General features: G+C 32.2%; 1 protein-coding gene across 1 annotated transcript; it reads right to left on the minus strand.

Moving 5' to 3' along the window:
* Nucleotides 1-283: 283 nt before the first annotated feature.
* On the minus strand, nt 284-1,042 carry LOC110092589. Its single transcript, XM_020817211.1, has one exon. The coding sequence runs from the start codon at nt 1,040-1,042 to the stop codon at nt 284-286; it is 759 nt and encodes a 252-aa protein (XP_020672870.1).
* Between the last annotated feature and the right edge of the window lie 15,663 nt (nt 1,043-16,705).

Genomic DNA, 16,705 nt, shown 5'->3' on the forward strand with positions numbered 1-16,705 from the left:
GTTTGCAGGAGTAGCCGGATTCAGTACTTTAGGAATAAGAACCACTAGCAATTCTTTACATTTCAAACCTAGCTTCCCTATCTGAAGAAATTGCTGCACTGCAAGCCAAACTTCATTACCTATTATGCTCCAATATTAAAAAAAAAAACGAATAGGTAATGCCATCTAATCCATGAGATACATTAGTACCACTATTTTTTATTACCAATTCCAGTTTTGGGAAAGTGAATTCAGCCTGAAGACGCATGTAATTTGTTTCAAATAAAAAGTTCAAACTTGGCGGTCATGCATCCAAGCAGCAGTTTCTTTTCTTCCATTTTTCCTTGAAGAAATTCATCATAACTTCTTCAATTTCAGCTTGCTCCTCTACCAATACCCCATCCACATTTCTCAGTTGGCGAATTGCATTATCCATTCTTCTTCCATTAGCAAAGGAGTGAAAAAATTTTGAATTCATGTAATTCTCCTGAATCCTCCTCACCTTAGCTCTTTGTCTCCACCATGTGTTTACTCTTGCCATTATCACATTGAATTCATGAGTTTTGGATCTTAACAACATCAGCTTTTCACTGGATAGTCCTTGGCCATTCGATTCTTCAAGCTGAAGATTTGAGATCTCCTTCTTCAATGATTCTTTAAGTTCCATGTAATTCTTAAGCTTTGCTTTGCTCCAGTAATGTAGGGCTCTCAAAACCCTTTTGCACTTAACATTAATAACATTCATTGCATCACCTTTAATCGTTTTGCTCCAATTCTTTAGAACAATTTCTTTAGAAGCCAGGAATGAAGCCCAAACCTCTTCATATCGAAGAAATCTTCTTTGATGTAATTTTTCATTGAAAATTCTGAGAATCAAAGGGCAATGATCAGATGCAATCCTTTCCAAATGTCTAACCGCAGCATTGTGTACCTCATTCAAGGCTTTAGAGTTCAAGAGATATCTATCAAGCCTTTCCAGAATAAGAGCATTCCCTATTTTATTATTGCACCATGTAAATTTTGGCCCTACCAAGCCAACATCATGAAGATCCATCCTTGACATGAACGCTTTCATCTGTTGTGGTCCTTGTGAAAAATGAGAATTTCTTCCCACCCTCTTTTCTTCTTGGGCTAATAAGCAATTAAAATCTCCTCCCACTACTAGAGGGATTTCCTTATCACCATAAAATTCTAATTGTTCCCACAACCTCCTCCTCATGTGTAAGTTTTTGTTGCCATACACCATCGAGACCATCAAAGTTCCTTTGTTGAAGATATTAAGATTCCCAATAATACATTGGGGAGAAGCTTCCACTAGAGAGAAATTTGCCAAATTAGCTTTCCACAAAACTTTAATTCCTTCTGAAGCACCATAAGAGGGATATAACAAAAAAACCTAGTCTTCGCCCAACAACTTATTAATCTCAAATCTCTCAAAAGAAGAGATTTTAGTTTCTACGACAAAAAAAAAAAAATCCCAATCTTTCACAAAATCTTTCAAATAAAGAGAGGCCTCCCTCTTATTAGCCCCCCTAAAATTCCAAAAATCTAATGAAGTCATTTGGAAAAGGAGGCGGGAGGGCCCCACCCTTCCCTTTAATTAATACCTTAGCGTTTTTCTTGGAAGAATTGCTCAAGGGCCCAAGGTGCTCGAGTTCCTTCAAGAGTTTCGGTTTTTGTGATCCAGAATTAGCTTTTTCCAAGCACATATTTCCCATGTATTTGGGAAATTCTTCAATCTTTCTATGAATGTTTGAAGGAGCCACAATCCCTTCACTACTAACTCCATCTTTACCAATTTCTCCTTCTTCTAGCAATGGTTCAGCCAGGACTGGCACTACAGTTTTCTCAACTGAACTGCTATCTTCGATCTCTAATTCCAGCATTTTAAACATGTTCTCTTGGACTGGAAACACCTCAGTATTTGAAGAAGCATTCTTTACCATTCTAATAATAGAACTCCTTGCAAGATCTTCATGCTCCCCAATAGCATTATCTTTAATCTTTAGATTCCCAGCTTCAGTAATTGCATTTCCTGCAGCTTCTAAACTTTCTTCTATCATTTGTAATAATGAAAAGGATTTCTCTTATGTCTGCATTTTTTTAGTAAACCATCCCTCTTTCAGCCCTTTATTCACCTCTATCTTCTTCTTTTGATAAGGCACATTCACCCTCCTACCACTTTTATTATTAACATGAATCCATAGCCCATATTTTGAATCTTCAATAGGATCACTCAACCTTGGTAATCCTACACTTCTTTCTTTAGTAACTGGATCAGAATAATTATTAATAAAACTTTCCTTTTCATTACAACCATTGCTGAGATGACCTATTCATCCACACTTGTAACAAAAGGTTGAGATTTTTTCATACTCAACTTTTTGTAAGAACCGTCCATCAAGCCCATCCACCCAAACACCAATGGGCAATTGTTTGTCTTGTTCCAAATGAATACATACTCTTCCAAACTCTCTTCTTCCCCATTGGAACATATCACCATCAATTAACATAGGGGAACCAATCAATGATGCAATCCTGGCAACATTAATTTCATCCCAATAATAGAGTGGAAGATTTGACAATCTTACCCATAAGGGTGAAGTTAGACCCTTCAGAGATGTTGTTGAAAATTTAGCATTGCATTTGTCTAGCCCAATAATATGTCCATTTACAAACCATGGCCCTCATGAAATAACCTTTTCCATAGACTTTTGTGAGAAGAAAGAACACATCATCCACCCAGAGCCAAGGATAGTCAAATGGAATTTCTCAAATTAAGACCATTAGCATCTCAATTCTGTAGCTATTGCTTGCACTGGAATTGCTATACCAAAAACTTTCACCACTATTGATTTATGGAGTTTCTCAGAATTATCAATCATCTTTGGTTCAACAACTTGATTGCCTTGCCATCTTCAGATAAGATTGATTCTCCTTTTGGCATATCCCACCATGATATAAGGACATGGATTATGTCCAGTTTCAACTGGGACTAATTTCAAACCTTCAAATGTCTTTTGCACATTCTCACGAACATCCAATGTGCTTGCATCCATATTCTAGACTAAAGGGTCTCCCTTTGATACATTTTCCTTATTCCCAAACTTGTTAACAAAAATCTTCATTCCAGATGATGAAGATTCAACTTCATTTCATTTAAACTTCAGAATTGATGAAGGTGTTTTGATATTTGTATCCGTTACCATTTGCTTTACTTTACCAGTGATTAGACATGAAACTTTTATCCAATCCACACCAGGTTCTCTGATCACCAATGGACCATTGAAATGGAATTTTGGATTACTACCATAATCTGCATTAGAAGATTCTTACTGCGGTATTGCTTGACCATAATTAAGATCAACTATAGTCCAACCATCTGAGATGGTAGTCGCTTGGCCAATCATCACCTCCGACAAATTCACCAATCCAACAGGGGTTCAAAATTTTGAAACTTTCTCTCTAGAAAATGGATCTTCCTCTCTCTAGAAAATTGGTCTTTCTCTCGAGGATAGGAAAAATTATGGTGCCGAATGTTGGCCATTAAAAGAGAAGTATAATACTAAGTTAAGTGTTGTAGTGATGAGGATGCTTAGGTGTGTTGCAAATCTGATTTCATAGAATATAATTTTGATGATATCAAACATTTGTATTTTTCTATGACTGCCTTGCTACTAACATTTCAGGTCCACAATATCAAATTACAAATTGAACCAACTCAAGATTGGATAGATTAGGATTGAGTCAGCTTGTAATGTATGTCAAGTGTATTTTACCTTTTATTGAGTCCATTGTAACAATGTGGGTCCTAATGTTAAGTAACAATGTATACACAAACTTGGGGGAAAAATTCTGACAGTTTTAAAGTTTTTTGTTTTCGATCATATTGTCCGGGACAATCCAAAATTGTCCTGGATGATTAGTTAAAAATAGAAACCCTAATTAGGGCATCCTAAGTAAGGCAACATAAATTAAGCAAATCATCCTAGACGATATTAGCATCGTCCAGGATGATAGGATCAAATTAGAAAGAATCAGCCATCACAACCTTTTAGGCATGTTTTATTTTTAGACATCGTCCTGGATGATGCACTACAATTATGCCTAAATTAAATTGATTATTAAGGAAATTAAATTAAAATTTGATTGCTCAATCATATCATTCTGGAAGATCACAGGATCGTCCAAGATGATCAGATAACAAACCTTAGTTCTTCCTGGACGATCCAAAATCAGCCTGGCTCGATCTAGGGTGATGTTCTAACCGATATGTGATATTTTGTACTAATTGTCCTGAAAGATTGTGAGATCGTCCTGGACGATCTAGTTAATTTTCATCATCCAGACATCCATCCAGGGCAATGCTCTAGACGATATACGCCTTTTACTATTAATCAGCTTAGACTATCTTGAGATCATCCTGGATGATTAAGTTACTTTTTCATCATCCAGACATCCATCCAGAGCAATGGTTTGGACAATATTCGACGGATTGAACTAATCGTATAGGATGATATATTACCATCTTGGACGAACTAAACAAATGAACCTTCTAATCGTCCAAACTCTCCCAAATCGTCCTAGCTAATTGAGCTAAATTTGAACTGATCGTATGAGATGATCGGTCGATCGTCCTAGATGATATTTGATGATTAGTTATAAATTAGGGAAAATTTGGAGCCCTTTTTTAAAAGATCTCTTAATTTCTCAAGAGGATATCTTTTGCTGCTGTCCTGACCTGAGTGAGCCAAGAGGAGAGAGAGAGCAAGGGAGAGAGAGAGAGGATCTTATGAGGGGGAGTTTATAAGGGGTTTCACAAAGGTTGCTCCAAGTAAGGATCTGAGTCGTCTTCTCCGGTCATCATCCTTGGTTCCTTGGAGGTTCAAGAGAGATCTACTTCAGTAACTGAACAAGGTTCTCTACCTGCTTCAGGAGGAAGCAAAAGGAGTTGGGTTCTCTGCCAACTTTAGGAGTAAGAAAAAGAAGTTCAGTTCTCTGCTTGCTTCAAGATGAAGCAAAAGGAGTTGGGTTCTCTGCCTACCAAAGGAGGAAGTAAAAGGAGTTGGGCTCTTTGCCTCATCGGGGTCAGTGGAAAGGAGTTTTTATACGCGCTTCTCCACTTTGCTGTGGTTGAAAAAGGAGAGACACTGAGTTTAGTACAATACCCAGAGGAGAGGCTCTGGGGAGTGGACATAGGTCAAGTTGACCGAACCACTATAAAATCTGGTGTGTTCTTTCTTATTATTTTTTTGTATTTAATTTCCGCACTTTAATTTATGTGGTGATTGTTTTGTTGTGTTTGTGATATTGTTTGGAGAAATTGTTTAAATACCAATTCACCCCCCTCTTGGTTAGTGTTGGGACTAGTTCATAAGGGCTTAAAATCCCTAATGAACTTTCAAGAGGTATCAGAGCACTTTCAAGATGGATGAGTGGCTTGACCCTTAGAGATAGGATACGAAATGAGCATATACATAAATGGTTTGATTAGCTCTAATGGAAGATAAGATTAGAGAGAGTCACCTTAGATGGTTTGGTCACATTAAACAGAGGCCTTTTGATGACCCAGCTAGGAAAGTTGAGGTATTAGATTTGACTTATGCTAAGAAAGGTTGAGGTAGACCTAAAAATACTTGGTTATAAAATATTAGAAATGATATTTCTTTATTAGATTTAAATGAGAATTTAACATTTAATCAGACACATGGCAAAAAAGAATTCATGTAGCTGACCCCACATAGAGGGACAAAGGCTTGATGTTCTTGTTGTTGTAATAAAGTGAATATTTTGGTCAACCTTAGTTTAAGAACACCCCAAAATTTGAAAATTTATAACTAATTATAAAAAATTCTAAATCTAGTAAAATTAGTGGAATTTTACTTATCCTATGGTCTAATATTTATTAAAAATATAAAAACTCCATAACATAAAGTAAACTTAAAAGTCAAGAAATGGACCCCTTATTTAGTGCATTTAAACATTCCATAAAAATACCAAAAATCACTAAATAATAATTTTTTAGTAAATGACTAATATAATAATTAAAATAAGTTTATCATATTAAAATGAACAACTAACATACCACCAATGAAATTTTTAAGATGGATTACCTCAAGCCACGGGACTGCATATCCTAATGAGGCTTTGGTCCACCTACCCATTGTGACAACGCCATGAATAGATTTGGTGGAATGCAAACCATATGTTATAAAACTAATTAAATTAATCAGTAACCAACAAATACAAATTATATCAATGAAATAACTACATCAATATGGGTTTTAGGTTTGACCACCTCGAGCTGCATAGGTCCATGTCCTAAAGAGGCCTTGGTCCTCATGCTAGTTGAGACAATGCCATGAACCAGTTGATGGAAAACCATTCATAAAAAATAAGTAACATAAGAAAATCACAAATCCTAGATAGCTAATAAATAAAATAAATCAAACCTAAACCCAAAGATAATTGCTGGTAACTCTGGCTTATAAGGCTTTTAAGTTAGCCCCAAGAAGGGTGAAATAAACCTCACGGTCCTCGTGCAAACAAAGGAAATTATTATTCAACCTAAAAACTTAACCATAATTCACTAAAAATGGAATCCTCCATACCTTATGTAGATTCTATTTTGGAGAGCATAAGGATATCAAACTTTGAGGCTTAATGACTAAAACACCTAATTAAAATTTTAGACCTTTCAAGAACCAATAATTAATTAAGATTAACATTTAAAGCTCATACAAAATTGAATGCTAACTCTCTATAAATTGGGCACAATACCCATAATAAAAAAGTTTTCAATTGAATTCAAAATTTAATTCTTTACTATACTCCAAAAAGATTTAAAAAACATGCATTAACATCATCTGCTCTAGGAGATTTATTATTATCTATCTTCATTACATTAAAAAAAACTCTTCTTTAGTAAATTTTTCTTTTTGTGACTTTTCATTTCTTAATTCAATTGATCTTTACCTCAAAAGATGGCCAATTATGTAAAATGCAATGTCACTTTTTCCATATAATCGTAAAAAATTTCTCAAAGGCTGATTTAATTAAATTAGGACCCATCTCTAAAACTCCATTAGGATAAAAAAAATTAACTAATCATATTTCCATTTCTTCTTGATATAGCGTAAGCATGAAAAAGATGAGAGCTTTGACCACCTTCTTCCAACCATTATGATTTAGAATGCTGTCTCGACCAAGTTTCAAGTCTAGCATGCGTAACATTCAATTCATGATTTTTTTCTCACTTCAACTAACCTGTTTGGATTCAAGCCTTCCAAACTACTTTCCTCCTCTTGCAATAAAAAAAAATATAATTTTGTAATATAGATTTAAGATTATTCAGCCACTTTAGTTTATTTTTACTCTAATAAAATAAGCATCTAAGAGATCTTTTAACTTTCCTTTGAAGAATATCATATGCATTTTTAAATCATGTTATGTCCAAGATTTATTAACAATATCCCTATAAGCTATATAAGAACACCATATATTCTCAAATCTAATAACTTTTATTATTATAGCAAAGCATATTGTTTAAATTAAGCAATAAATGACATTGATATGAAGCAACTCTTAATAAATTCCTTATCACATCAAAAGGAATATTTAACAATGCTTTAGAATTTAAACAAATTCTATCTAATCTTTCCCATATAAGAACAAGACCTTTATTGTTACACCGTGTATATTTAAGTCCAACATTACAAATATCATGATAATTATTTTTTTGTTATGAACTCCATCTCTTATGAATATAAGGAAAACATAAATCTTTTACCACCTTTCTTCTCTTGCTTTGATAAAATACAGCTAAAATCTACTCCCACAATATATGGATTATCATCAGAAGTGTATTCTTAAATCAATTTCCACAATTCTCTTCTTTCATGAATATCCTTACTCCCATGGGCTATAGACATAGTCCAAGTTATACAATTAGGAGACTTTAAATTTCCAATAACACATTGATTAGAAAAAGTTTAAACAATAAAAGAAGAAATACACTTTTTCCTTAAAGGAAGAATACCACCTAAAGTTCCTCTAGAAGCAAAATTAAAGAAATCTCATTCATCCCCAATAATCCTTCTAACTTCTTTATTATCCATGGAATCTTATTTAGTTTCCTTTAAACCAACAAAGAAAACACCATTTACTAACACCAAACTTCTCAAATAATAGGAAGCCTCTTTTGTCTTTGCTCCCTTATAATTCCAAAATAAAATAAAGGACATTAAGGTCCAAATGGGGATAAGGCCCCATCCCCTTCATGACTTCCATCTCCTTTCTTATTCTTTGGGATTCCTTAATAGTACCTAACATTCTCAATTCCTTACTTAAATTATTCTTATGTTGAAAAGAGTTAGGAGAAATCTTTTCAAACACATTAGATGCATGAGACACATCCTCTGTAATTCCATTCCCATTACAACCAACAACTTTCTCAGGATTAAAATTATAATACTTTATATTAGAAGTTGACTTTAGTACCTTCAAATGCTTTAGACGATTAACCATAATTCCTTCTTTGGGAGAAAATAAAACTCTCTCACCATTGATTATTTGTTTAATATGATCAAGAACTTCAGTAATATTTTATTTATTTCCAACATCTGTAACATCAGCAACATAAACATTTCCTTTAACAACATTAGCAACATCAGCATTTCTTTTAAGATCATCAACATCAACAACATCAAAAACATAAAAAACATCAACAACATCAACATTTCTTTTAACAGTATTAGTAAGATCAACAACATCTTTCTCGAACACTTCTTTCATCTTCAATTCTTCTTGAGTAGCACAAGGTTTTTTGGAAACCTTCTTAACATTAATGGATTCTGTAACAACAAAGGAAAAATTAGTTTTCATCAAATTTACTTGAAAATTTTATAATTTTTTACCCTTCAATAATTCTACCTTTCTATTGAAATTCTTTTGATAATCATAAGTTTTAAATCTATTTAAAGATTTAAATTTTTTCCTACTAAAATTGAAATAGAATAAAAATATCTTTTCATATTTGATTTTTTGAAAAAAATCTTCCTTAAGATCCTTTAACCCAAATGTCAGCAGGAAGTTGAGCATCAAGGCTAATTCGGACGCACACTCTAGCAAATTCTCTTCTCCCCTAATTGAACATATTACTATGTAAGTACATAAGTGTAATAACCAAAGAAGCTATTCTAATAATGATTGTTTCATGCCAATATTTTAATGGAAGATGCAAAAAATGGATCCAGATAGGAGAAAATAAAGCCTTCATAGATGAAGGAGAGAACCCATAATTACAATTCTCCATACCAATTTTATGACCTCCTACAAACCAAGGACCCCCACAAACCAATGCTTTCTTTTCTTTAGAAGAATGAAATAAATAATGAATACATTCCATTCCCAAACTAGTAAGATATAAAAAACCAAACTTAATCCATTGCTTCCTTAATTCAGTACTAATGAAAGAATAAGGAATATAGTTACCGAACACCTTAATAACCAAGGAATTCTAAAGTCTGGAAATATTAGCCATGTCCAAACACCTTAATAACCAAGGAATTCTAAAGTCTTGATAGCTTCAACATCATTCAATGCCAAACTTACTTTTATAGAACCAACCACACCCAATTTTCTTCCAATAGATAATCTAGAACTTGATTTTATGTCCAATAATATGTTGCACCACCTAAGAAGGAATGAATATAACAACAACATCAAGTCTTTGTCCCACTACATGGCATTGTCCATATGAATCATTTTTCTCAATTCTATAATGTTAAAAGTTAAATTCTCTTTTAAATCTAATAAAGAAAAATCATGTCTAATATTTTCTAACCATGTTTTTTTAGGTCTACCTCTATCTTTATTAACATAAGTCAAATCTAATACATCTACTTTCCTAATCGGGTCATCAGAAGGTCATCATTTTATGTGACCAAACTATTAAGGTGACTCTCTCTAATCTTATCTCCCCTTAGAGCCACTCCAACCTTTTCATGTATATGCTCATTTCACAACCTATCATTAACGGTAAATCCACTCATCCACTTAAGCATCCACATCTCTGCACCACTTAACTTAGTATTTTGCTTCTCTTTTAGTGGCGAACATTCGACACGATAAAGCATTGCAGGTCTCACCACCATATTATAGAATTTTCTCTTAAGTTTAAAGGGGACTTTTCTATAACACAATAAGCCTGATACATTCATCCACTTCAACTGTCCAACTTGAATTCTAATGATAATATCCCTATCCATTTCACCATCACTCTGAACAATAGATCCAAGATATCTAAACATGAACTCTTATTAATTACTTGATCACCTAAAGTCATAATCCCCTCACCAGGTATATTACTACTAAAATTACACTCCATATATTCAATTTTAGATATACTCAAGAAAAAAACCTTTAAACTCAATGGTTGGCCTCCATAATTCAAATTTACCTTCAACTCCCTCTCTAGTCTTATCAACAAGAAGAATATCATCAGCAAAAATTATACACCAAGGTACATCCTCTTACAAATGTTTAATGAGAACATCCAGGACTAAAGAAAAAAGATATGGGCTTTTGAGAAGGAAGGAATGATAGCTGGTAATTGTCACTAATTACCACTCACAATAGAGAACCACCCATGAATAGTCCTCTAACAAAAATTCTAAATTTTAGGCACTCTCTCTCTCTCGACGAAAATGACATTCTCTTTATCTCTTATTCCTTAAAAGATTAAAAAGTTGTTTTCAATATTACAATATCTTCATTTAATGCACATATTTACTATATATTTAGTTAAAATTAGATGTAATGTAAGGCCTTAATGGAGGGAATAAAATATATTAAGGAATATTGAACTAGTAGGCATCATGCCTAAGAAAAATGTTTGAAATGTACTAAGTTCTTAAACAGAGGATATTACCATAAGAATTCGATGAACATCCTTTGTTCTTACAAGCTTGATATAGAACAAGGGATATATATTCTCTAAATAATATTATAATTAAAAGAGATTCATTAGGAAAAAAATATGTTATTTACATTCATCAATCCAATACATTATATCCACATTGTGTATTCATTATATTTATCAAATTTTATTTATGTTATTGAATTTCCAAAACATTTATTTTAATTTGAGTATGATAATTATTGTAATTTTAATAGGCAGTACTAGTGTTTACAAGTGTGCATATCTTCCTCATGGGATCGATACTCTAATATATTACTATATTACTTCATTTAGCATGTATATTTGCATATAGTAAGTGGGGAATTTAAATTTTTTTTTATAGATTAACAGAAACTTAAGCATTATTACAGATTGATAGAGCCCTAATTCATTTCAGAATTTTATATGTTCCTCCACCCCCCACCCCCCTTTAGTTATTTTCATTAAAAAGGATGAACTAAATATCTTTTTATAGAAATCTACATCCATGTCCAAAAAATAAAATTTTTGGAGCAAGGGGTTTGATCTTTTAAGAATGTTAGTTGAGAAGCTCCTCTTGAAGATTGGAGAGCTTACTCAACAACTTTGCAAAAGTTTTGATAGTGAAGTTTGATCTTTTAAGGCAGTTTAGCATATCAATCAAATGTACTACCAGATAAGATACAAATAAATTACAAAAATAGATGGGCATCACTACCATCAACATTGATGCAACTAGCTCTGAAGTACGTAAGGTATTTCTTAGGATTACCTACACCATAAAATTTTTTCAATGAAGGAGGTACAAATCATTTCAGGTAAGGGACCAAGTCATATTTTGATGGATATGGTATACACATTTGAACAGATAAGTAACCTATGATTTAGATAGTGCTTCTTTAACTTTTTACTTTATCATATTCTTGATATCTACTAATTGCAGTAACATTACTTCTAACTTTACTAGTTTTTGCTTTTCTTATTTATAAACCACTTTTCCTTTATGTTGATCTGTACTATTTAATTAGTCAAAGGTTTGGTTTGTATATCAGGTGTAGGAGATGTTTTACCTCTCATGATAGCAATTATGGCCATCATCTCATCCAAGTTCTTTTCTATTCTCAAAATATGCTCATCATTCTTGCTTAATTATAATAGAAATTTTCGAGTTAATTCTATAATATCAACTTAATCAGCTTCATAATTATTAGATCATATTTCACCTTAACCCTTTTATTTCTCTCTTTGTAGAGATGAACAAGTACCTAACATGTTTATTCTACCAGATATTTCTTCATCTTGTAAATTCATTTATGCATCCTCTACAGCTTGTTGCTCTTTTATGTGACATATACTCTCTTTCATATGTTCCATCATTTATTTTATTAACTTTCCTTCTACATGATGGGTATATATTGGAGTATACTCTATAACAAGAGATAATCCGACTATAAACTTCCCTTTTCTTATCTTTTCCTCCACTACATTACTTCTATTAGAACTAGATGCAGTTGGAATGATTACCATTTTAGTTTACCAAACATTCGTTCCATTGGATAATGAAGTTGAATGATTTGTTGAATTCAACCTTCTTGTATCAAAATGATATGATGATTGGCTACTTTGAAAGCGGTTCCTATTAACTCTATATGAGAGATGATCTCGTGAATGATGCGTAGCTTGCTTTGATAATCTCTATAATGATTTAATATATATGGGGAAATTGGATTTTAACCTATCTAAGTTAATGCTCCATGTCTTAAAGACCTTTTATGATTTTGATGATTATAACAGTTACTAGATTCTAATCTATCACTAGCTTTTGGAAACATCTTCGATCCTCGAGAGCAATCTTCATTCACAGCTAACTTTTGGTTCTTAAAAGTTACACTCCTTCTCATTGGAGGTGGAGCTACCCTTGCTCTATGTAGCGAAGGTTCATTTTGATTAGATATCACCCCTTTAACATCATTATAGAATTTGGCCCTTGATTATTCATAGCTTATAAAACACTAATGAACTAAACAATCCAGTAATGATTTTAACTTTCTCTCCTTCTCAAATAATGAGATTAGAACTAGTTATTTGTACGATGTAGGATGTATATAATTTGCTATCTGAGTTATGCACTTTTCTCCAATAATAACTAATAACAGGTGAAATATAATACTTGAAATTTATAGAGAATTAACTTTTACATCAAGAACTTCGTGGTTTGCTTCATTTGTTGCTTCAGTTGTAGTGGTAATCAGGTCATTCTCTTCTATGAGTTTGGCTTTCTCATTCTCTACCTCATTTTGTGATTCATGTTATGACGTTGAAATTTAGTCATTTCATTGATTCCAGAAGATGACCCTATCTCAAAATTTTTTAACACAAGTGCTTCAAAAATGATTGTAGACTCTCCTTTATCACTGATAGTTGATAATGGGAAAGTTAGATGAGAGAAAACTAAAGGTTTATTAGCTACAAGAGTAAGTGCATGCCCATCCTTAACATTAATCTAAACTTTAATTGATATTATAGAGACTATAACAAATCTATCCATTTTAGATTGTGGCCCAGTGAAAGTAAATTGAAGGTTGTGAAATCCTAACCCAAATTGAATATGAGATCCCTCTGTAGATTGGGATGGGGTGATGTTGAAGTTGAAAATTAAATTCCTAGAAATTTTTTAAAATTTAACGAGAAACCTTTCTCAATGACTAAACTATTTAACTCGACTAGATGTTGAATTAGAAGATCACATTGAACTTAATTAATTCACTCTCTAAGGAAAATTATAGATAATTGATGATGGAAGGGGAATGATTTTGATGATGGACCTAGAACAAAGAAGAACCTAGTTGTTAAATATGGATTTGGAATGAGGATTGATTGAAAATTTAACTTGAACCTTATGATTGAAGGAATGATTGAAATTGGATTTTGGATATAATAATTTAAATCAAAATTTGATTGTATTAATTAAAAAACATGAAACTCACTCACATAAATGATTTTATTATGAATTTAGAGTCTAATCTCCACTAAAGATGGATAGTAAACACAATCCCGAGTGAAGTTAACAAAATAATGTGGACAAATTAAAAAATATAACCATTGATTTGGGATTTAGTATTTCTTTAGACAAATCTACATAATTAGCCTTAATCACCTTAAAATAAAATTAAAATTATATTATCAACTTGAGGAAATAGATAATTTATTATTGTATTCAAATTCAACATATGGGATATGAAATTCATTCTAGAGGAAAGTGTTTACATACACCTATCATTTCAAATATGAAACAGACCTACGATTAGCTTTAGTTGACGTCCAAAAGATTTTCCCCCATCTTAGTGAACTAAGGTGGAGTTTATTTTATACTGGGATCTTGGGTTTTAATCGAGGAAAGCCCCTATCATCAATTACGTCTTTGAAAAAAAAACTTTTGATTAAAGTGGAGAATAGACTCATTTTGAATTGGAAATTTGTCATAAATGTTTTAAATTTTTAATATATAAATCACTCATTCAAAAATATATTTAAATTTTATAAAAATATACTTGAATTATTTAAACATTCTCTAAAAAGGAGTTTGAGGTGTACAAATACCTATGGTCTTACATTTGCTTGGGATGTTCTCCTAGCTAAAAACCTAAAAAACATCTAGGATGTCATATAAGCTAAGCTTAACTCTATCCTAGTAGGTTAAAGGATGAATTAGACTCTTAATAAGTTACTCAAGATGAATAACTTTAACTTTATATTCAAATGATGATAACAAAATGACTCACTAAGAACTCTATATATTATCTTATTTGATTAACATAAATTAATTTTCTAACCCCTAAACTTTCTAAGGAATTTTAGCAGCATAAAGACCTCAACCAAAGCAAAAGTAAAATACCTTGTCTTAAATAGTGACAAGATTTAAAATAACCGTTACTAGAACCATTCACAATAATATAGAAATAAATACCTTTAATACTATTCCTAATAAGATTAATAAAAATTGAATTAACGCCAAAGAAATTTAGAATGTGATAAAGAAAGGACCAATCAATATTATTATAGGCCTTGGTCAAAATCTAGTTACCCCCTCTGACCCTAACATCTAGGTCTTGGCAAAATTCTTGGGCCAATAAAATATTATCCACAATGGACCTACCAGTCATAAACCCCATCAAGAAGGCGATATAATTCTAGGTAAAATAGAGATAAGATGATTCATGAGAACTTTAAAAATGTATAAAGACTAATAGGTCTATGACCATTCCAAGTACTAACAGAGTTATTTTGGGAGTAAGTATAATAGAAGTAGAAGTAAAAAAGTTAGGAGTAACATTATTAGCAAAAAAATCCAAAATAGAAGATAATAGATCATTATTGATAATTTGCCAAGAGTTTTGAAAAAATTGAGTAGTAAAACCACCAGGTCTAGCATTAAAGTCACTATTCATACAAAAATTAGTCTCTTTAACTTCCTCAAGAGGAGTTTTTGAAAGTTTCTCATTATCCCCTTGGGATATAAGACTAGGAATAAATGAATGATCAACAATCTGAGCAGGTCTAAAATTCTTATTGAGGTGATTTTAAAAATGCTGCACAACTAAATTAGTAATTTCACTAGAATTCTCAGTGATAGAGCCATCCTCACATTGAATTTTCTTAATACAATTTTTTAGCACTTTTCCTTTTAACCAACACATGAAAATATTTAATGTTATTATCACCTTCAACCAGATGCTTATTCATAGCATTCAGTTTCAGAAAAAACTTCCTCCTAAGCTTGTATTTTAAAAAGCACCTCTTTAGAATTTCTTAAAAGAGTGATATTACCATCAGAAGGATCAACTTGACAAATAGATTCAATATTATCAAGTTGTTGCTCAGCATTCAACATATTGGAAAAAAGATTTTTAAAGACTTTACAGTTCCACCAATTTAAAAGTTGCTTAAGACTTTTTAGCTTAAATCAAAGTCTCCTCATACCAAAATTAGAGTTATCAGGATGTAAGGGGGCTTGCCAATTGGTTTGAACAACATTTAAAAAAGAGTCATGAAATAACCATATGTTTTGAAATCTTAATTGTGAAGAAGCATTAAATTGTCTAAAATTAAGGCTAATAAGCAAAGAAGAATGATCAGAAAGAGTTTTTCTAAGATGTTGCACATTAATAGAGCTAAAATAATTAAGCTAAGAAACATTAAAGAGCACACAATCCAAACGTTGCCATAAGTGACCCCTATTCGAAGTGAAGTTATTACAAAAAAAAACCAAAATAAATCAAATTGCAATCCAAAATCATGTTACTAAAATCCTCCATAGAATGGTAAGAAGGAGAAGAGCCTCCTATCCTCTTAAAAGGATTAGTAATGGCATTAAAATCTCCACTTACAAGGCAAGACAAATTGCAAATATTGTGAAAATGTCAGATTTGATCCCAAAGCACTTTTTTAATGTAACAGGAAGAAGCCGCATACACAAAAGAAGCATAACAATAAACATTAAAGATCTCAACTTGATAATGCAACACTTGAATTAAATCACCAATGAAATCAATTTTAAAAGGATCCTTGCAAAGAACCCAAATCTTTTTATCCACATTTGAAATAGTGTAATTAAAATCCAAAAACTGAGAGGTGCTAGTCAACCTTATAGACGAAATAATGCTTCCACCCAGACCAGTTCACACTCCTTCAATGGGTTATCATTCCCTTTACTTCCTTTCTGAGCTAATCCAATGGCTACATTAACTTCAATCGCATTCTCCTACTCATTCAAAAGCAATAGAATAG

This window comes from Dendrobium catenatum, unplaced genomic scaffold (assembly GCF_001605985.2).
Source record: "Dendrobium catenatum unplaced genomic scaffold, ASM160598v2 fragScaff_scaffold_325, whole genome shotgun sequence".
Taxonomy (NCBI): Eukaryota; Viridiplantae; Streptophyta; class Magnoliopsida; order Asparagales; family Orchidaceae; genus Dendrobium; species Dendrobium catenatum.

Bases quoted from the DNA above. Each gene is read 5' to 3' on its own strand.
- LOC110092589 (XM_020817211.1), bottom strand. From the start codon at position 1,042: ATGTCAAGGATGGATCTTCATGATGTTGGCTTGGTAGGGCCAAAATTT.